Raw genomic sequence first — 23,338 nt, forward strand, 5'->3', positions numbered from 1 at the left:
CCAAGCCACAGTCCTGTGAAGAAGCAGTGTTATTTAGATGGTAGTTCCCCTCTACCTGTAAAGCAGAGTTCATGAAGCAAGTGTTCCCCAGGTTTCCAAGTCCGCAGAGCCCAGGCTGTATGTGAGACGATGGGGACTCCTGACAATTATACGAAGCAGAGAAGGCAGATCCACTGGAAAACACAATCCACAATAGCAATAAAAGCGAGTGCTGTACACATGCCCTCAGGATGCCTTTTTGGGCTCCTCCAGGGCTTCTAGAATTCTTATCTGGAAATAACCTCATGATACAAGTTCTTTCTACTCCCCTCGCCAGCCCTCAGGCCACACGCCTTCGCCCACCCCTACCCTTGATGTGACATAATGGCAGGTTACCACCTGCTACATCCTTAAGGGGAGAAATGCTATCTGAGTTGTCTCAGGCTTTTGGCGAATGCTAACTGTGTATCCCTCTAGAAGGCTAACTGCCATGTGACTCCAGGAAAGAACATGTGGTTGCCAAGATCAAGGGCTCACACTTGCCACCACCCACCAGGCCACACTAAGTCCTGACTGTGCCTGAGTATTCATGCACACTGTCTCACCTCACCCTCCTCCTCCACTCTATCCCTGCTGTGTGGCAGGCACTCCTGAGATGCTTGCACAAAGAATCACAGCCATCCAGAGGGGGATACAGGCAGGGCTCTCCCACAGCAAAGAACCATTCCCTCACAGCTCTTTTGCCATATGGCCAACCCATCCCTTCATAGACAAAAGCAGTGACTCCCCAGAACCACCCGTGACTTAGGCTGTGGGCAAAACACCAGCTCATAGAAGAACAAGCAATGTAAGTGAGAATGAGGAGGCACACTCTACGGTGGGTAGGAACCAGAGCAAGAAACCACATGCACCACGTCCCCATTGGCAACCCCAATCCCACTATGCTTAGTGTGGCAACAGAGCTCTCCAGGTACAGCCTGGGAAAGGACCCAGAGGGAGGGAAGTGAAGTGAAAGGGCCTGCTCTTACCCCCTGCTGACACCGGAACTGTGCATCCCAGAGGTGTTAGTGCTATCACCATTTGCAATGGAAGAGGCAGACACTGAGGAATAGGGACTTGCTGATGATGTTGGAGAGGTAGGAAAATTTCTGCTAGGTGCAGTGCTTGATCTGGGAGAGAGAAGCAGAGACAATGCTACTGACTTTCTGCAAAAGCAAGCCCGAATGAATGCCTTAGGTCTCTTCTTAAGAAATAAATGTTCTCCACATTCAGTTATTTAAAATAAACTACAAAAGGCCTACTTTCATACTACTTCAAGATAAATTTTATTTAAGTGAGAGTCAAGAGATTAATTGGCCTTCCTGGTCTCATTCATCTGCATGGTCACCCACTGAATCTCTCAGGAGGATAAACCACAAGGTTGATCTTTAGGGCATCCTGGTTTGATTTATAAATCATAAGCTTCCCTGAACTTTAAGAGTTACCAGTGAAAGACACAGAAAAATGGCAATAAGAGATAAATATCCAAGAATACCTGACCCAAAATGAACAGCTGGCTAAAAATACATACGCAAATAAAATTTACATATGTAAATTTACAATGTAAATATATATATATAAACACATATATAAACAAATATGAACAGGAAAATGGTAATTTGGTTTCACTACGCTATTCAAGGAAAATTACTTTTGCTTCCTCAAATTTACCAAATGTGAGTAATCTCTCTGTTTCAAAGGCTGGCCTAATATGTTTCAATATTTTTCACAGCATCTTATTTTAGATTTATACCAACTTTCAGAATAATTAATTCAGGGGCTAAATGCCCCAAATATTAAACTGGTATGAGTTTTATCAATTTTCTACTAAAATCTGTATAAGAACTTGTAGAAGAAAGTGAATCATTCTGAATCGTTTTGAGTATGTACAAATGTGATTTTTCCTTCTAGGCTTGGGGTTATTTTTAGACTACAGAAAATGATTACAATATGCCCCAGCAAAGAGCCCAACCTCATGAGATCTGATCTCAACCAGGGTTCTCTGCAAGAAGAAAGTGAAACATGGCAGCAGAGATAAGGAGTGATCCTGTACCCACACCTACAGTGCAGAGACATTAGGAAACTATCGAGGGGCCTAAAGGGGAATCAGGAACTGAGTTCTGCTCCACACTGAGGTCACAGTGAGGGAGAGGGAAAGAGAACTCCCCAGCCTCTCATCTTCCCATTGAGAAATGTACCTTCTCTAATGCTGAAGAGGATTTGCTTCACAGAGCTTCATCCTCATGCTGCCAAGAAGTCCAAGAACTCAGGTAGCTCATTAAACGAGAACGGGCAGGGCCAAGGGACACTCTCTTCCACCAGACAGGTAACTTTAGCACATATCTGAAGCCTGTCCAATGTGATGCAGGTATTCCCAGCCTACTATGTAGGGAGGAAAGTCACTACCCACGGTTGGTCTAATGTGGCATACTGTTATCTCAGTTCTGTTGACAGGTACTACAGGATGGTGAAATTCAAAATCTGATGTGCAGAACCTAAAGGCATATAGTGTCACACTTCCCTTTTTAGTAACTATTTACTGGTAACTTATGCTATTTCTTTGAACTTAAAAGGGCAAAAATCCACAGAAGCCATAACCAAGACCTGTCAATTTCTTAAACAGAACATTTCTCCTTAAAATGAAAGAAAACAAAACAAACAAAAAAATTGACATTTAAAATGTTCTAGAAAATGCTGTATTTTCAGAATAAATTCAGTTGGAAAAAAAATCTAATGATGAAGATGTAAGATTTCTTTTTTTTTTAATTTTTATTTACTTTTGAGAGAGAGGGAGAGACAGAGCGTGAGCAGGGGAGGGGCAGAGAGAGAGGGAAACACCAAATCCAAAGCAGGCTCCAGGCTCTGAGCTTTCAGCACAGAGCCTGATGTAGGGCTCCAACTCACAAACCGCGCTCAAACTCACAAAACTCAGATCATGACCTGAGCCGAAATCAGGCGAAGTCAGAAGCTCAGTCGACTGAGCCACCCAGACGCCCCAGGATTTCTTTTTATATGCTTGAAAATTTACATATGACAAAGTTGTTCTTTTTTTTTTTTTTTTAACATTTATTTTTGAGACAGAGAGAGACAGAGCATGAATGGGTGAGGGTCACAGAGAGAGGGAGACACAGAATCTGAAACAGGCTCCAGGCTCTGAGCTGTCAGCACAGAGCCCGACCCGGGGCTCGAACCCACGGACCGTGAGATCATGACCTGAGCCGAAGTCGGACGCTTAACCGACTGAGCCACCCAGGCGCCCCGACAAAGTTGTTCTTAAACTCCACCCTTGACAGACAAAAGCAAGACCTCTGAAGAGTGACTATCTGGGAACTGCCTGGGCACTTGTCACTTGTCATTAGGCAGCTTTAGAGCACAACCTGGGACACTGAAGGCTGGCAAATAGGGAACTGGTGGGAAACATCTGACTCTCAAGTGTACATATTAGGTGAAGCAAGACCCCACTGGGTCCCATGCCACAAACACTCTGAAAACAGAGACTACAGCTCCAAATAAGGATCCCTCTGCTCCTTTAAAAGATGCTGGCCAAGCCTCTGGTCTCCCAGTACCTTTCTGTTGAGGTATTTCCTGCTCCTAGGCACATCCAGTCCTTACCAATCATGACTAGAACCTGCTCTGAACCCATGACTGAGGCCCTGTAGCACACCCATGCCCGCCCTCCTTGCTCGACCATGCTCTGCATGCTTCTCAGTTGTTCTCCAAGCTGAGGGCTGCTCTGGGGATGAGCCCACCCTTTAGGGGTGACCTCAAGTAGCCAGAGTCTAGCACCTGGTATTATCATTAAGGTAACAATGAATTCTTAGGCAGAATCCTCACTGCCTTCACAACAACCTTAGCTGGGCTCACCCCACACCAATGCTGTTAACTCTCATCTGTGTGCGCCCACATCTCCACTTCAGGAACACTGGCCTCTTCTAGTTCTGGGCAGGCAGCCTTGAAAAGGGGTCATGGTGGAGAGCTAATCAGGCCTTAGCAACCTCAGGCAAGGTAAGTCAGAGGGAATTAGAGAGAGAAAGAGAGAGATAGGAGGCCAGCTCTACAGAAAATCTTTGAAGCATGAGAAAATGATCTTAAAATGTTCAAAATTTACTAGGTGGCCCTCTCTAATAAAGAGCTGAACAGAAACAATTTAGGAAGTTTTCCTGCCACAATACATGTCAAGCTGACTCTATAGGTAGGTTAAAAAAAAAAAAAAAAAAAAAAAAAAAAAAGGATTAGACCAATCAATGACTTCCCCTGAATGACACATTCACTTGATGTATTTTCCCATTCTCTCCAGGTTAACCCTGGGTCTGCTTGACAGATGATGTATTACTTAATATGGCTGGTCTGAGAGTTTTGATTAGTGAGTTTAACTCATTTATAGTTGTTTTAATTACTATTCTACATGGCCTTAATTCAGCCTTCTCATCTCATGTTTTCTAATTACCAAACTTTTCAGTTCTTTCTTTTCCTTTTTTTGCCCTCAATTTCCCTTCTTAGGTGTGACAGTTTCCTAGTTGTATCCTAGGGTGCTGTGGTTTATAATAAATATATATACATTTTTTTTAAATTTTTTTTAACGTTTATTTATTTTTGAGACAGAGAGCGAGCATGAATGGGGGAGGGTCAGAGAGAGGGAGACACAGAATCTGAAACGGGCTCCAGGCTCTGAGCTGTCAGCACAGAGCCCGACGCGGGGCTCGAACTCACGGACTGCGAGATCATGACCTGAGCCGAAGTCAGACGCTTAACCGACCGAGCCACCCAGGCGCCCCAATAATAAATATATTTTTGATCTTGTTCAAAATTCCTGGTACACAGCCCCTAAAACACTTGTAATTTCCTCAGTGATAAGAGCAATGGAAGCATCTTTTGTTATATTTGTGTTTTTTTGTCCTTGGTTCCTGAAATAGTTTCAAGGTGATAAAAGTGAAAGGAGTTGTCATGTTATTTCCAACAAGCACTTTTCAACCACACCTCAGTTTTTATTAATCACTTTTGGAAAATCACAAAGAATGGGGGCCAGTTGCCAGGAGATCTAACCATGTGATTAGAGGGTTGGAACTTACAGCCACACACCCCCACCCTTGAGGAGGCAATAAGGGTTGGCAATCTGAATTCAGTTACCAACGGCCAAATGATTTAATCAATCATGCCTACTTACTGAGACCTCCACAAAAATCCCTGAAGTATGGGAATTTTGGAGAGCTTCCAGGTTGGTGAACATGTGGAGGTGCTAGAAGGATGGCATGCCTGAACAGGGCATAGCAGCTCTTCACCCCTTCCCTATAACCACCTGGTTCTTCTTCCATCTCACCGTTCCCAGGTTATAGCCTTTTGTAACAAACTGGTCATCTAGTGAATAAACTGTTTCCCTGAGTTCTGTAAACTATTCTAGCAAACTACTGAGCCCAAGGAGGGATCATGGGAACCTGTGATTTATAGCCAGTGACCCAAGCTCAGGTAACAACCTGGACTTAGAACTGGGATCTAAAATGGGCCAGTCTGATTGGACTGAGCCCTTAACCTGTGGGATCTGATGCTACCTCCAGGTAGATAGTGTCAGAATTTAGTGAAATTCCAGAACACCCGGCTGGTGTCAGAGAACTGGATGGTGTGGGGAGAAAACCCACACACATTTGGTGACCATAGGAATTGGTAGAGTAGACAAGAAAAAGAGGGATTTATTTTCCCCTTTTGCCTCCCAATAAGCTATTCTGCTCTTCTTCCTTAGTTTTTGATCCCCAATTTTTAGTTAGACACCTTGCACCTTTGCTAAACAGCATTTTCCAGCCTCCCTTGAAGCCAGCTATGGTCTTATTATTGACCAAAAAGATGCAAAAGGATGTGTGACTTCTGGGAAATTTCCTTAAAAGGAAGGGTTATGTCCCTCCTGCTTCTTCCTCCTTGCTACTTGAATGCAGGTGTAACCACTGCAGCTCCAGGATCCTGGACCCACAGGGGGCTACCTTTGAAGTAGAAGCTGCACACGGTAGGGCAACACAATAGAGCGGCTGGGTTACTAATGATACCAGCACTGGACTACCCATCTCAGAAGTTCTTTTTGGAAAGACCTCAGCATCTTTCTTCACAAACTGATCGTCTAGTCTTTCTTAACTGCCAGCAAACCTTTCCTAATCGACACAGTGTATTTCAAAGATATACATTCTATTTTAGATTTCTGGCAGTTACTCCATTAACTTATTAGGACCTGTAACTATTTTTATTTTTCCCTATCAATTACTTAAACTTTATCTACATTTCTCCACAAGAGAAAGGGCGGATGACATTCCCATCTCTCTCTGCTTTTTACTGCCTCCCATTTCCTCACTTGCCTTCCATGTTGGGATTACCCAGAATTTACTTCTGGACTGCTTTTGCTAATGGATTGCTTTCTTAAATTTTTCTTCTTATTAAACTTTTTAGCAAAGAATTACATAGAGAATGCATAAACCACCTAAGTAAAAAATCAAGAAATTTTCATCAAGTGAATACATCTATATAACCAGAACCCTGACTCTGAAGCAGGACAGCACTAAACCTCTGGTGTCCTCTTCATACTCCCTTTAGTTACGATTCTTCCCACAGCTAACCACTACCATGACCTTGAGCCCCCTAGATGAGCTTTGCCTGTTCTTAAACTTCCTATCAAGAGAATACAGTATGCTGCTTTATGTCTGGCTTCTCTCATTCAGCATTGGTCATGACACTCAATGTTGTCGAGGCCCTACAGAATTCCACTGTGTGACTATGCCTCAATTAACCTATCCACTCTATTTTGGTGGATGGACATCTGGGTTAACTCCAGTGAGTATGATAAGCAGTGCTGTTGTGAACATCTTTGAACTTATCTTTAAGTGAACATGAGATGTATTTCTGTTGGCAGTATGCCTAGGAGTGGATCATTGAGTTACAGAATAAATACACAGAATTCTTCATTTAGCATGGGTTGCCAAGTCTTCTAAAATCACACCAATTTATATGCCCCATCGGCAGGGTCAACAATTTGGGGTGCTCCACACCTCAACATCACTTGGTACTGTCCATCTTTTTCACTAATCCATTCTGGTGGGTGTGCAGAAGCACTGTGTTGTGGTTTTAATTTGCCATCTCTGGATGACTGCTGAGGTTGACACCTCTCCATAAGCTCACAAGCCATTGGACATCCTCTTTTATAAAGTAACTGTTAAAGATTTTTTGCCCCTTCTACTAATGGAGTTGTCTTTTTCTTACTGACTTAAGGCATTTCTTCAAACTTCTGGATAAAAGCAATTTGTCAGACATATGTATTGCAGGTATCTTTTCTCACCCTGTGGCTAGCCTTTTTACGCTTTGATGAACAGAAGTTCTTAACTTAAAAGTCACCCCCTTTATCCATTTCCTCCTCCGTGGTTTGTGGTGCCGTGTCTTCTCTCTTGTGTCAAAAATCTTTGCTTACTCCAAAATCACAAAGCCCTTGCTTTTCTGGCCAACAGAATATTTTCCTAGGTATGTGCTCTCTCTCACACGTTATGGATTTTACTGCAAGCGCCTGAGTTCTAACAGTAGCTTCCACATAGGAGCTCTGTGTGGAAAATCTTCCAAGGTCATCTACGCTAAAGAAAAAAATTATTTCATCTTTACATTTAAGTAATAGTTTTGTAGGGTATAAAATTCTGCTTTTAAAATTTTACTTTTGGGGCACCTGTGTGGCTCAGTAGATTAAGCGTCCGACTCTTAATTTTGGCTGTGGGTTTCAGCCGTGTCAGGCTCTGCACTGACAGTGTGGAGCCTGCTTGAGATTCTCATTCTCTCTCTCTCTCTCTCTCTCTCTCTCTCTCTCCCCCCCCCCACCCCATGCACACTCTCTGTCTCTCAAATAAGCATATTATATATATTATACATATATATAGAATATATATATAATATACATGCATTATATACATATTTGTATATATAAAATATATTCATATATATACATACATGTATATATGTACACACACGCATACACATATATATTTTAAGAAAGTTATTTTGACACTGACAAAGTAGCTCTCAGATCTACTGGTGCTACTGAGAAGTTTGATACTAATCTGCTTCTTATTCCTTTGTGACTTTTTCTTTCAATAAGATGTGGAATTTTCTCTACATCTCCATTGTTAAACTTTTGCTCTAGTGTGTCTAGGGGTGGGCTTTCTTCCTTCCATCTGTGTTTAGCATTCTTTAAATTTCAGATCTTTCCTCTTTTGTGATCTCTGAGAAACTCTTGGTCATTTTATCCTCAAACATTTTCTTCCCCTTGCTCCAGTCATTTCCTCTCTGCTTCTGAGATATGAATACTGCCACTTCTACCCTCATCCTATAGCATTTTGCTTCTCCTATCTTTCATCTCTTCATCCCTCCTAATGCTTTCTAGAATTCTTCAACTTGACCTTCCAACTTGTTCATTCAGCTTCAGTTACATCCATTCTGCTACTCAACCCATCTCCTGAATTCTTTGTTCCCAAGAATGCCACCCTGTTCCTGTTTCACGTACCCACCTCCTCCTTTCCTTGATGGTATTCTTTATGCTTACTCCATCCTCCTATGAGGCTGGGAACATGAATTATGCTCCCACTAGCACAGGCTGTCAATCTGCCATTTTCCTTTCATTCCAACTATACTGGTCAGCTTCTCATTATGGCTCCCTCTGAGCTGTTCACCAGGTGAGATCCCACCAGGTGAGATCTCTCCCCTTACCACACCTCCTCCAAGGAGCTCCTTACCTCCCCCAGAGGCACAGCTAGAACCGTCAACGGGGCCTACCACCTTCCCCCAAAAGCTCCTGCCATCACTCCTGGCACCACAGCCACAACAAACTCCTGTTGGTCTTCAACAAAGCCTGCTTCTGCCTCAGAACTTCCACTGCTGCTGGCGCCTTTGCCTCACAATGTTATTCTTAATAAGCACTCCACTCACTGCTGATTCCTTCACCTCCTTCATAACTGTGTTCAAATGGCACCTCAGTGGGGCCTCCCCATTATCCTATTTAAATCTGCCTCTTCCCAAAGCCTATACCTGCTGATTTTCTTCCCTGATTTTTCCCCATGTGGATTTTTCTTATTTGTCATTTACTTCTCTTTGAGGATGGAGACTTTATTTACTGCTACATCCTCAGTATCTAGAACAGTACCTGGTGCCATTAGGGGAGTGGGGAAGGGAATGTACCTCAGGAATCCCACTCTGGGCCCACTGGCCACTGGCCACACTTTGCAGAGAAACTCTAACCTTTAGGCAAATACAAGGAGACACTGTTCTTTTCCAAAAGCCATCTCCCTTGACTGGAATCTGGGACCCTAGGGTGTGGAAGGGATGGGGAGAAGCAGCACTGGGAAGAGAAAAAGGCAGAACTCTAACAGTCTCCCTTGACCAGTATATCCAGCCTCTTCTGCTCCAAACTGTCAACCCTACCTCACAGACTGGAATCCAATCACCTTCTGTCTCCCCAGGGGTTCCTCACAGTTTTTAATGTTATTTTCTCTCAGTTCTGTGGCATTTCCAGTTCCAAGAAGGGAGTCAGCAGCCAAGGCTAGCCTTCCAATTACTGTTGTCCAAATTACCAAAAATTTACTGGCTTAAAACAACACAAATTTATGAATAAACTGAATTTATATTAAAAAAAAAAACCGCACATGCAATGCAAATTTATTATCTTAACAATTTTGCAGGTCAGAAATCCAAAATGACTCTCACTGAGCTAAAATCAAGAGCTGTATTCCTTTGTGGAGGCTCTAGGGACTTCTTAAGGCTGCCCACATTCCCTGGCTCATGGCCAGTGAAGTCTTTCTCCCATTTCATCAGTTGGACTCTGCTCTGTCCCCACATCTCCTTCTCTGACTCTCATCTCCCTCGTCCATCCTGTGATTACATGGGGCCCATCCAGATAATCCAGGATAATCTCCCCATCTCAAGACCCTTAATCACATCTTAATCACTTTTGCCATGTAACCTAACATATTCAAAGGTTCTAGGGGATTAGGATGTGGACATGGAGGGTGGTATTATCCTGCCTACCACAGCTATTTTGTCAATTTGTCAGGAACTGGTGACCAGGGTTTCTAAAACTGGAGTCCATGGCTAGAGTATCTGTAAAACCCTTGAGATTGTTGGCAAAACGCTGTGTCTTCTTGAGTGTTTCTCAAGAGAGAGCAGGTAGCTTTCATGACTCTCAAAGGAGCTACGAGCCCATCACTATGAAACAGTCCCTGTCCAAGACCTAACTGAAGGAAGAGAGTAAAGACCTACACTGTCCCCATAACTATCAGACCACAGACACAATCCCCCCACCTGCTACCATAAAAAAAACATGGGGCACCTGGGTGGCTCAGTCGGTTAAGCATCCGACTTTTGGTTTCGGCTCAGGTCATGATCTTGTGGGTTTGTGGGTTTGGGCCCTGCGTCGGGCTCCATGCTGAAGGTGTGGAGCCTGTCTGGGATTCATTCATTCATATTCTCTCTCTCTCTCTCTCTGCCCCTCCCCAACTCGTACTGTCTCTCTCTCAAAATAAATAAATACGGGGCGCCTGGGTGGCTCAGTCGGTTGAGCGGCCGACTTTGGCTCAGGTCACAATCTCGCAGTCCGTGAGTTCAAGCCCCGCGTTGGGCTCTGTGCTGACAGCTCGGAGCCTGGAGCCTATTTCGGATTCTGTGTCTCCCTCTCTCTGACCCTCCCCCGTTCATGCTCTGTCTCTCTCTGTCTCAAAAATGAATAAACGTTAAAAAAAAAATTTTTTTTTTTTAAATAAAAAAACCAAAACAAAACAAATAAATAAACTAAAAAAAAAAAAAGAAAAAGAAAAACTCATGTTTCCTTTCTGTCCCCTTCTCAGGACATGCATAATTCCACACCACCCACAAACCTCTCCTGAGACAGAGATGCCTGGGGTCCCAGTTTAGCAACATTCCCCAAGTAAGCAACAATGACTAACAGGCCCATGGTTAAAAAGCAGGGTGGGATCAAACTACTACCTTTAAGTCATACAAGATCCCATGCCTGAGCCCTCTTCTTTCCCATCCAAGCCTCTCACCACAGGTGGAGAAAATGAATGGCCTTGACAAAAACAAAGCCACCTCTTGGCAGAAAAGCATTCCCAGATCTGGGCCCCTTCTATTCCTTCTCTCATTCTCAACAAGGAGAGGCTCACCATCTTGTTCACACACCTTGACAGCTTTCCTCAGACGGCTGCCCAGCACACTGCTCACCCAAGGCCAGGATTACAGACTCTGGATATGAAATAGCATGTTTCTTCATCTGACTCCCCAAAAATTTTTCTTAGCACAATAACTGCTTTAGGAAACAGCGTCTCTCTTACACCTGTGTGCCCACCCACAAGGGAGAATGAGTTCACTTACTTTGACTGCAAGGTCTGCCTCGGCCATGTGCCATCTTCATTTTGGGGCTCAATTACTAGCACCTGAGTGAAAGGGAAAACCATATAAGGAATATGCAAAGCACCTCACTGCTAATGTGCTCAGAACCAGATGTCTGGCAGGTATCTGGCAGAGCTGCCTGCTGGGGCATGGCCTGAGCCCTCCTACCTGACCCTGGTACAGCCCCGCATCCTGGACAGTGTTGTCTAGCTTGCTCAGCTGCTCATAAGTGTTGCTCATGTATTTGTTCCACAGCCGTGTTTCACGCTCAGCAGGGATGTTGAACAGCTTCCGCATCTCCTTCTCGATGGTTGCTAAGGACAAGCAGAAAGATCACTCAAGGCCTTCTCCAGATGCAAGGCTAAAGGTACCCATACCGGGCAATTGCTCATCCTCCTTCCTGTTCAGAGGGTCACAGGGTGCTTTGGACCAAAAGTTCTGACTGACCTCAGCCCCATGGCGACTCCTAAGGCCACACATCTTCCACTGGCATCTTCTCGCACTCACATATCTAGAAACTTTCTCTATGCTCCTCCTTCTTTGAGGATGTGGGTCCCATTTACATAGCATATCAACAATACAGAAAGGTGAGAAAACTTATCTTTGAAGTTAAGACCCATGTGGTTTCAAATACTAGCCCTGCCACTTTCTCACAAAGATTTTTTAAGTTACTTTGACCTCTCTGAATCTGCATTTCCTCATCTTTACCACCGTATGTCAAATGGGCAGGGGCCATGCCAGGTGTTTCACAGAACACGATTCCCAGGCTTGGCTCTCTCTGAGAGCAGGCTCCCACGTCAGGACTGGTAACCACAACCTGAGACTATATGGGTAACAATTCTGAAGGGGGTGCCTGGCTTCCCTCCCATTAGCCACAATGCCCTGCACTCTCCCAATGGATACCTGGGACCCCAGCCCAGCTACTCACCAATGGTGTCTGCCTTGCTGAAATGGCAACTCAGCACATTGGTGGGGTCACTATTCTCACAGAGCTTCAGTTCCAGCAAATACACCTCCACTTTGCAGTGTTTGACAAACAGGCCGTGCTCCACAACCTGCAAGTAAGAGGCACAGGTGAAGGAGCAGGGGTTCCACACCGGCAGTCTTGGAAGCAATAGGTTTTGTCAGTGGTAAAAGGCAGAATTCACACAGTTATCAGTTTCCCTAAGTGATCAGATTTTTAAAGCCACTGGCATCCGTCCTAGGAGTTTAAAAATCTTTTTCCCACTCATGAGGAAAAGCGTCCGGATGGAACAACACTGCACAACAGGGAAGCCATTGTTCATCTCTAAATCAGGATCATGATGTCTCCTTTTCAAGGTTTGTCAAATGAGAGGACTAGAGAATATAGTTAAATCCCTGAGGCAGCCGAACACTCACCATATGGCAACACTGTGGGCATTAGGAGACATCTGCAGGACAGTGGCATGCCCCCAACTTTTTGATCCCTAACCCCTCTCAGGGGCCCAGGTTTCTAGCTGGAAAAGAAGGTAGCTCTGGCCCCGAACAGTGATCCTTAGAAGCATGGCCTCAGGATTGCAGTTCTTTCCTACTCTAAGAAGGGGAACTACAAACCAGACAGTGAGAAAGTTACTCAATGGCTACCTATCAGCAGGCATGTGGGATCTTGTGATCTTCCCTCTGGTAGGACAAGCAAACAACTATGGGAGTCAGGGTGGGCAGTCTTCTCATGAGTCCCATCTACCAGAGGGGTTAGGAATCCAGGTGTCTATCCCATAGCCTGTTTCCCTCAAGAGGCTATTCTCTGGCTTATAAACACCTGCTTTTTGAGACATTCAACAATGTGGCCAAAGACTCTTAAACACAGAGGCAAAAGCAGTTTCAGAAAAATTTTAAGATAAACAGGAAGCGGTACATTACCGTAGGTCCCTATGACCCCAAGTAAACTTTCTCTCATACAGCCTTCCAGAAAGTGCTCTCATGGCACTGCTGGACACACCCCAAGCCATTGGGCAGCTCTGATGTTTGGAGGCCACTCACTATAACACCCCAAGTGAGCAGCCTCACTCACCACCACTCACGATCACAATTCCCTAAAGAGAACCAGAAACAAGGCCTCAAACACCTCTACTCGACCACTTAGGCACATCCAGTACCCCAGGAAACCAACTCTAGTCAGTGTCCCCCAAGGAGCACTCACAGACACTGACAAACAGCTGTGACAATTCATGTACTCACTTTTCTGACAATGGGCTGCTGGCCTTCTACACAGCCATACCAGTTGAGTAATTTATTCCAGGCCTCGGTTGGGACCAATACATAATCCAATTCATCAATTAAATGTTCTTTCAAGGTCTGACTCTCCGGATCTGAAAAAAGAAAACAGCTCATAACTCACTGCTCTTCTCTCAGAAATGTTTGTTTTACAGGATTCTTACGTAGTTTTCAGAAACAAGAAAATTATTTATAATAACAGGACAAAATTCCAAAATTCTGTCTCTGGCCATAACACAGAGCAGACCTGAAAGCCGTCTTTAGCCATGCTTTCAGAACATTTTATGAGAAATGTGTACTTCTCCTGTAATTGAATGGAGAAGGAAGAATAAAAGAGAAAACCTCCAATTTACATTTTCAAAGTGCTTCCAGAGTCCACAATTAAAATTGTTAATTATGAATATTTAACATAACATTCTGCTTAGTGAAATTTCACTGAGGTCAAATACCATCTTCTCCTCGGGGTGCCTGGGCGTGGCTCAGTTGGTTGAGTCTGACTCTTGATTTCGGCTCAGGTCATGATCTCACAGTTCATGAGTTCGTGCCCCACACTGGGCTGCATGCTAACATTGCAAAGCCTGCTTTGGATCCTCTCTCCCTCTTTCTCTGCCCATCTCCTGCTCACTGTGCACACATGTTCTCTCTCACTCTCAAAATACATAAAACAAACACCTAAAAATATATACATCGTCTTCTCCTGAAATACTAATAATTTTTTAATGTTTGTTTATTTTTGAGAGAGAAAGAGACAGAGTGTGAGTGGGCAAGGGGCAGAGAGAGAGAGAGAGAGACAGTATCTGACGCAGGCTCCAGGCTCCACCTGTCAGCACAGAGCCGATGCGGGGCTCGAACTCACGAACCACGAGTTCATGACCTGAGCTGAAGTCAGACACTCAACCAACTGAGCCACCCAGGCAACCCTTCTCCTGATTTACTAAGAAAGCAACAAACACGTCATTGAAGTCAACTTTATTTTACCAAGAGTCATGTGGTATTCTTAGTTTTCAACAGTCCAAGTCAAAACCTAGCTAGATAACCCCCTGTGAAGGAAGAAAATATGTAATACTCCAACATGCTAAACGTCCACCTCGCACCTACCACAGGCAGGCAACATGATTGGGAGTCAGAAGTGGAAGTTCATGATCTGAAACCTACTCCCTCAATTGAGGACCAAGGAACTGCATCAAGGAAAGACTGATCCCCTCCCAAGAAGGGAGCCTCTGTGCTCTTCAACACCCACTCCTGTGGTAGCGCAAGCCACAAAACTGGGAAAGCAGAAGTACCCACAATGGTGCAACTCATCCGTAACTCAAGGCAGACGATGTTAAAAACAAAAAACTAAAACCATAAGCAGCATTCACAAGGTGACCAGGGCTTGTCATCACCTACCCCCTCAACACCAGTTTATACCCTATCCAATCAGCTCTTCTGCCCTTCCTAAGAGCAAAATTCAGATCTGATCCACCTCTGCCTTGAAATTTCATCTCCAAGGAAATAGGAAAGGAATTAAACAGCGGTGGAGGACAAGAATACCAAGGGGAGATGGATGAATGGATAAACATGATGTGGTATATACCTATAGCAGAATATTATTCAACCTTTAAAAGGGAAGGAAATTCTGACCTCGCTATGAGGATGAACCCAAGAATACTATACTAATATACTAAATAAAATAAGGCAGTCACAGGAAAACAAATACTGAATGATTCTACTTAAATGAGGTATCTAGGGTAGCCAGATTCAGATACAGAAAGTAGAATGGGGGTTTCCAGGGGCTTGGAGGAAAAGAGGCTAGGAGTTACTGCTTAATAGGTATGGGGTTTCAGTTTTCCAAGGTGAAAAAGTTCTGGAGATAGGCTGCAAAACAATGTAAATATGCTTAATACTACTGAACTGTACACTTAAAAATGGTCAAGGTGATAAGTTTTATGTTATGTGTATTTTATTATAATTAAGGGGCACCTGGGTGGCTCAGTCGGTTGGGCGTCTGACTTCGGCTCAGGTCATGATCTCACAGTCGTGAGTTTGAGCCCCGCGTCGGGTTCTGTGCTGACAGCTCAGAGCCTGGAGCCTGCTTCGGATTCTGTGTCTCCCTCTCTCTCTGCCCCTCCCCAGAGCCACCCACTTTCCACAGCAGCTCTGGCATGATTATTAACAATGACAAACCAGGCCTTTTCTGTTCAGAAGGATGACCCACTGGTATCAGCCTGCTTGAGACAAATGCTTCCCCCAAAACTGACAACCTAAATTCCAAACTTTTCTCTGATTTATAAATTAAAACTCACAGAAGTTATTCGCTTATTGTCTTACTTGGGGAGATATCCCTTCTTCATTTCCAATACTAAGCACTACACAGATCTGGCCATCCATACTGTGCCTAGCAACAGCCAGAAAACTTTAAATGTGGGAAAAGAACACACAGCTTTCAGCAGCACCATCCCCAAGCCCATCATTTCCACAGGGCATTTTCCCATCTAAGGCTCAGTGATGATTTTCCCAAACATGTCATTCTTAGACACAACAGTGCAAATGGGATAAACACAACTGGGATTTCAATTTCACTTAACTGGAAATTTCAAATTTCACCTAAAACTGGCATCATGCTAAAAAATCACACAGGGGTTTTGAATTGGGGATTTAGTCTGCAAATTTCTTCAACAGAGTGGCAAATAAAGGGGGGAAATGAGAGCACTGGTTGGCCTAAGCACAGATATTCCATCTGATAGACAGTAGGGGCAGAGGTGGCAATGAGAAAAGGGGTGCTCTGTGGACAACATAAACAAGGACATGTTGTACCCCATCCCTCCCCACTTTCAAGAGCCCCGTCCAGCCACTCCTGTGACCCTAGATGAAAGGCAGCCCGACTGGGACTGGCAGGTGACTGAAAGCCTGGGGACTAAGGGGTGACCCTCAATCATGAGATAGGTCATTCCTGCACTGTCAATGTTCCAAGGAAGCAGGGTCTGAACAGAATGTACTTCTCACTTCCTAAGCACACAGCAAATGTTTCAAGCCAAAGCCAGATGACATCAAATTGGGGGACCATGGAAGAAATGCCTGCCCTTAGCTGAAAATCATGCAAAATGACTTCAGAGAGCCCCTCTAGCCCTAGGATTCTTATCACTAGTACTTTTAAAAGCATTAAGAAATCTCCTATTCATAGGGCGCTTGGGTGACTTAGTTGGTTGATAGTTCAACTTCAGCTCAGGTCATGATCTCACCATTCATGAGTTTGAGCCCCACGTCAGACTCTGTGCTGACAGCTCAGAGCCTGGAGCCTGTTTCGGATTCTGTGTCTCTGCCCCTCCCCTGCTTGTGCTGTTTCTCCCTCTCTCAAAAATAAACATTAAAAAAAAAAAATCTATTCAAAAAAAAAAAGAATGGGGACCTGGGTGACTCAGTCGGTTGAGTGTCCTACTTTAAGCCCTGCGTTGGGTTCTCTGCTGTCAGTGCAGAGCCCGCTTTGGATCCTCTGTCTCCCCCTCAGTCAGTACAGCATGCGACTCCTGATCTCAGGGTCATGAGATTGAGTCCCACGTTGGGGTTAGAGATTACTGGAAAAAATAAAATAAAAAAGAGCGGGGCATGGGGAAGAAAAGTGCAAATACACTGCTGTGCTCCCTTAGGGCAACTTCATGGTATGATGCCACCATCTGTGACCTACATCAGGAAACAAAGTACATGAATTATTCATTATGTCATTAGACCTCCACTAAAACAAGTCTGGGCATTTTTGAGAGAGAGAGAGAGAGAGAGAGAGAGAGAGAGAGAGAGAGAGAGAGAGAGAGAGAGAGAGAGAGAGAGAGGAGTGAGAGAGAAAGAGGGGGAGAGGGAGGAGTGAGGGAGGAGTGAGGGAGGAGTGAGAGAGTGAGAGAGTGAGAGAGAGAGAGAGAGAGAGAGAGAGAGAGAGAGAGAGAGAGAGAAGGGAGAATCTCAAGCAGGCTCCATGCTGAGCATGGACCCCAATGTGGGGCTTGATCCCACAACCCTGGGATCATGACCTGAGTCGAAAAAGAGACACTCAACCAACTAAACCACCCAGGAGCCCGAAGCACTGCTCATTTTTAAAAACACCCAGCTTGGTGTTAGGTACTTGGATCAAGCTTCATGTATTGTCTATCTTCCTACTGCTCTGATTTGGGGCAAAATCAACAGATCACCTGTGTCCTGCTTGCAAGTTGAGTCTAAAGCTAGGCAGAAAAGAGCCTGAGAAAGCCCAACTGTCATCTCAATGCATCTACAGGTACAAGCCCAGCTCTGGTAGGTCACACATCACTTTTTCAGTCACTTCTTCCACTGGGAGCTGATCGTGATGGTAGCTCTACCTTCCACTTCTCCTCACGCCACTTCTGTGACAAACAACCATCACAGGAATGTTTGATGGATGAGACAGGTCTACAGTTTGTTCAACTGCAAAGGTTAACACAGAACATTCTGGTGCCCAAATTTCAGATTCCAGATGCAATTTCAAAATGATATCCTATTCTTTCCATTCCACATGCTAATCTAAAATATGACATCTCTAGCAGAACTAATTTGCAAAAAGAAAAATACTGGAAGCTGCTCTTTAGAAGCAGTTTAGGAAAAGAGTAACTTAACCTCTCCCTGAGTGTCTACAAAGCCTTCTTTGATAGATACAAATCAAGGATACTTGTTTCTATCCCCTCATAGTAGCAAAGTTAGGTTTGTCATGTCCATGTTACTGATAAACACCACCTCAGACCACTGCGTGCCTGGAATATTTCAGTTAGAAAAGCAATGACGGGGGGGGGGGGGGGGGGGGGGCGGGGCACCTAGGTGGCTCGGTCAGTTAAGTGTCTGACTTTGGCTCAGGTCATGATCTCACGGTTTGTGGGTTCGAGACCTGCATCGGGCTCTGTGCTGACAGCTCAGAACCTGGAGCCTGCTTTGGATTCTGTGTCTCCCTTTCTCTCTCTGCCCCTCCCCTGCTCACACTCTGTCTCTCTCTCTCTCCAAAATAAATAGAATTAAAAAAAAATTTTTTTAAACAAAAGAAAAGCAATGGGATACTATACCTGAAAAGAGTCCAGAGTTATCTATTGGGCCAGGAAACAGATTGTGTTCACCCACATTGTACATATCCCAGCTGTCGAAGCCCACATACTTCTTCCACTGCTTGAACCACCGGCTGTCAATAAGATACCTAGAGACAGACAAAAATTTACTATACCAGAAAAGCTGAGGTTGTAAGTTTCTGCAACTGCTCTCTTAATTTTTTTTTTTTATGGTCTTCCCACCTGAGCAATACACAGTCCCCACTCAGAAACACACTCTTAAGAACAAAAGCTGGAATAGGCCCCACATGGCAGACACGGTCTGGCAAAGGTAAAAAATCCATAAACTGAAATGATTTTTGAAAAAATGAATAGGGGCAGCTGGCTGGCTCAGTCAGTGGAGTGTGTGACTCTTGATCTCCGGGTCGTGAGTTCAAGCCCCACGTTGAGTGTAGAGCTTACTTAAAAATAAAAATAAATAAATAAATAAATAAATAAATAAATAAATAAATAAATAAATAAAAATAATTTATATTTATATTATAATTTATAAATAACTAATGAATAAATAAAAGGAAATGATTGGCTTCAAAAGGCCTTTTTAAATAAACGTTTATTTATTTATTTACTTATTTATTTGAGAGAGAAAGAGTGAGCAGGGGAGGAGCAGGGAAAAGAGAGATTGAGAGATTCCCAAGCTGATTCCACACTGTTAACACAGAGCCTGACGCAGGGCTCAAACTCACAAACCATGAGATCATGACCTGAGACAAAATCAAGGGTTGGATGCTTAACTGACTGAACCACCGAAGCACACCTCAAAAGGCTTTTTTAAATGATGTCCTTCTGGGGTGCCTGGGTGGCTCAGTTGGTTAAGCGTCCGACTTAGGCTCAGGTCATGATCTCACGGTTCGTGGGTTCAAGCCGCACTTCAAGCTCTCTGCTGACAGCTCAGAGCCTGGAGCTTGCTTCAGATTCTGTATCTCCCTCTCTCTCTGCCCCTCCCCTGCTTGCACTGTCTCAAAAATAAATAAACATTAAAAAGAAAAATATCTACTACTCATTTAATAAATAAATAAATAAATGATGTCCTCCTATGAATAAAATCTTGTTTGCTAATAAGCAAGTCATTAATTTCATAATGATCTTTATAGAGGTCCTTGTCCAAGACAGTTTGGTTACACTATTTGACATGTAGAGCATTAAGTTAATTTTCTTTCTGAAAATGCGATAACACCACACACTTCAGACTTCCTGTGAGTACCAAAGAAAATATTTAAAAAATGCATGTGTTTCGTATCTATAGACATCTAGGCACAGAGAGTTAGCTCCCTGCATATAGAAGGCACTTGATAAATATTTGATTAAGACTAAAACATAAAAAGAAAAATATCCCAATCAGTAAAAATCTGTCTTCTGTTTTGTAATCTGACAAAGGGATACTAATCTCTTATCAAATATAGGCATATACATTTTTTCCCAGACTCAGGCTTTTTTAAGATTCAAAAAAACTTCATTTGAAGTCAAGCAACCAGGCCATTCCCCCACACTGTTGTAGTTTGTAAAACTATATTAATGTTTGTAACATTTCTACGTGTTTAAAACAAGTGTGTGTGTATACATATACATGCATATACAACGGTGTCTAGGTGTGACATATAATAGTTTCTAGTCTCTAGTTATTAAGTTGCTCTGGTTATATTTAAAAAGTATCACTATGCTGTTGGGGTGTGGGGGTGGCTGTCAGTTAAGCATCTGACTCTTGGTTTAGGCTATCATGATCTCACGGTTCATGAGTTCAAGCCCCAAGTCCAGCTATGTGTTGACACTGTGGAGCCTGCTTGGGATCAATCCTGTTTCTCCCTCTCTCTCTGCCTCTCCCCTGCTCATATTCTCTTTCCCTCTCTCTCAAAATAAATAAGCTAAAAAAAAAAAAAAAAAAAGTATCACTATGCTGTTTTACAACTAAGAAGGAGGGGGAAATCTCAGGGCGGGGGGCGGGGAGCACAATCATATTGGTGAGTCCTTTAAGTTTTATAGCCAACAAACCTTAGAGATCAGGCAGCTTCCCAGAGGCCGCAAAGATCCATAAATATATCCAAATCTCTACAATGCTCTTTTCCCTCCAAACCCCTTGAACAGCACCCTCCAAACACTTTTAGTGCGTGTTCTTAGTCTATCTCAAATTTCCTCTGGTTCTGCTGAGTGTCCTTCATATATCACCCCTATGCAGGATAATTTCCTCTGCTTGCCCTGCATTTCACAGCTTGGCCAGCTGAAGAACACTGTAAAGCCCTATCTGAACTCCTCCTAATCCCAAGGTTTCCCTTCCCTGCTCAATTTCTCGGTTACTGTAAACGGCATTATCAACACAGCCACAGTTTCTTAAAGACGGATGTTCGTTCAATCAAGTTCAATGCAAAGCCAAGCCCTAGCTTTCTACTCTCACACGATAAGACTACCAAGAAATCTAACTAGTCGAAGTATCTTCTCTTCTACTAAACAATTTAAGAAACCTCTGGTCTCAGACTTGCTCTTCTAAACCCTGAACTTTTAATCTTTTTATCTAGGCTCCAAGCTATCCTCCTCTCCCACTCCGAAATGCTGCCGCCACAATTATTTTTGACATTTACTACCAAAGTAACCTGGAGCTCTCAAACATTTGTTCAGCTTCTAACCTTGGCACCCGCACGGCAGTTTACAAGTAACAAAAGTATCTACTTCTGATATTCTTCTCAACCCAAAAGGCGGGGGTGCCAAATACTGGTTACCCTGGCTTTAACAGTAAGGAACCAGGGTCTGGGAGGTGTGGTCGCCTTCGCTCAAGGTCACACTGCAATTCCTCGAAGGTAAAGGGCTCTTCACATCCTGAAGGTCCCCGTGAGCACCCCCCCCCCCTTCCCCGCATCCTGCAGCCCTCGCCCCCACCGGGTCCACTCTCTGGGGCTCTGAATGGGCCGGGACGACCTTCACTCTTTCCCAGAGGTGATCCTGCTTTCCTCTCCTGAGGGACAGGGCTCAGGACACCCTGCAAGGGTCACTAACATCGCCCCCGCCCGGCCCCTACCCAAGCCGGGAAAGAGGGGTCCGGCCTTAGGGCCAGAGCCCCTGCCCCTGGCCTTGAGGGCGGCACGGCGGGCCTGGCGCTCACCACTGCGCCCCTCGTTGGAGCGTGGTCCTCATCAAGGCCCCGAGCTCCGATTTCTGGGTCTCCGCATCCGGTCGCTCACGGCACCCTCCACCTTCCGCCATCTCGTCCGCGGCCCCGGCCCAGCCGGCCCGGACATCCGCCTCGCGCACGGCGTGCTGTGGACCGCGCCCACGCACGCATGCACGCACGCACGCACACGCGCGCGCGCGGCTTAACCCCACCTCGGGCCGCGGCCTCGACTACCCGCTGGCCTTTGCCTTTTCGGCCCGCCTCTCACGCGCAGCTCCACTCCCACTGAAGCGCGGCGGAGCCTGGAGGAGGCCGGAAGAGGAGGCGGGCGGAGGGAAGCTAGCTGCACTTTTCTCCCGCCCTGCGGGCAGCTACGCGGGATGCCTGTTCCGCACCCTTTTCTCTGTCTTGCCCGGCCGTCTCTAGCTGACTGACGGAAGGCACTCCCTCCCCCACCCCGGGCACACCACCAGGGCCTGCGCTGTTAGCCTGCTCCTAGCTTTTCTTGCTTTCCGCTGGAGACCTTAGGCCAGTCCTTAGCCGCCCAGACTTGGGATCGGGGTCCCTGCCCTGGAGACCCTACAGGGATTTGGGGACTGCCGGGTGCACCAGCGCCTTGGGACCAGGACTCAAAGGTGTGGTGTAGTCATGAACACTCGTCTCAAACAATCTAGATGCCAGAATCATGGCCCACAACAGAATTCCCCAAGCCCACCTCACTGAGCTAGTCAGGGAGACAAGCAGCCGCTGAGGGGCGATAGCACCTGGGGGAAGCAGAGGTCCAGATGTGTTCTCCACATTAGGTGCCCAAGCTGTTTCTTAGTTTTTTGCTGCAACAAGAAGCAGTGTCCTGAACACTACGTTTTCCACTCGACCCTGCATACAAAAAGTACAGCCCTCCTCCTAGAGTGGGAAGTAAGCCCGCGAGGAAGCCAGGCAGCTGGTGTCGAGCAGTTCTGTCCTCCAAAATAAGACACAGTGCCTGACTTCATACAATCTACTGGAGAACAGATCTTACACAGACCCAGCGTCACACTGTGTGTGGTAAGTGCCATTAGAGTATGAATAAAAAAAAAGGGGGGGGGGATATGAACCAAAGACTGTAGAACCCTGAGCTGTGAAAGGCAGCCTTTGGCTTGTGTAACATTTGAGTGTGGTCTTAAGCATAGAAATGATGGTGCATGTTACAGGAAGTGAAACTACAGGAGTCAATTTCTGGAACACGCAGGGCAGTATCAAAGAGTGAGGATTAGACCAATTAAGCTGGAAAGAACCTTCAATCTAAAGCTAAAACAGAGGCCAGAAGGGCCACATGCTCTGCCTTAAATGGCCCACAGATATTATAAAAAGTTTCAGAGCAGAGATGAAATAGCAGCCCAGAGAACTGTTAAGAACCTTTCACTGTAGAGATGGCAATGAGGGAGGAGAAACAGATGAGCCATGTTTAGTGTTGGGGATGGAGGAGGGAGCACAGGCTTGGTGAAGGTGTGGTAAGTCATTTGAACAGACATAGTATTTTTAT

The 23,338-nt window shown here is 44.9% G+C and overlaps 1 protein-coding gene across 8 annotated transcripts in view; it reads right to left on the reverse strand.

The window, feature by feature from the left end:
- USP4 (ubiquitin specific peptidase 4) overlaps positions 1 to 21,963 on the reverse strand; it is a 47,722-nt gene extending 25,759 nt beyond the window's left edge. For 2 of the 8 annotated variants that reach the window (XM_042978933.1, XM_042978931.1), the window contains exons 1-8: positions 21,808 to 21,957; positions 18,678 to 18,805; positions 13,606 to 13,736; positions 12,335 to 12,461; positions 11,575 to 11,720; positions 11,389 to 11,450; positions 1,008 to 1,148; positions 56 to 173 (exon numbers count right to left, since the gene is read on the reverse strand). In XM_042978933.1, coding sequence (XP_042834867.1) covers positions 56 to 173; positions 1,008 to 1,148; positions 11,389 to 11,450; positions 11,575 to 11,720; positions 12,335 to 12,461; positions 13,606 to 13,736; positions 18,678 to 18,805; positions 21,808 to 21,908 — 954 coding nt within the window. In that variant the 5' untranslated portion in view covers positions 21,909 to 21,957. Of the gene's footprint in view, positions 1 to 55; positions 174 to 1,007; positions 1,149 to 11,388; positions 11,451 to 11,574; positions 11,721 to 12,334; positions 12,462 to 13,287; positions 13,432 to 13,605; positions 13,737 to 18,677; positions 18,806 to 21,807 lie in introns of those variants that run through there. The other 6 variants (XR_006214781.1, XR_006214782.1, XM_042978936.1 and 3 more) reach the window with 6 other exon arrangements.
- Positions 21,964 to 23,338: the final 1,375 nt, after the last annotated feature.

The sequence above is a fragment of the Panthera tigris genome, chromosome A2 (assembly GCF_018350195.1).
Source record: "Panthera tigris isolate Pti1 chromosome A2, P.tigris_Pti1_mat1.1, whole genome shotgun sequence".
In the NCBI taxonomy this organism is placed as follows: domain Eukaryota; kingdom Metazoa; phylum Chordata; class Mammalia; order Carnivora; family Felidae; genus Panthera; species Panthera tigris.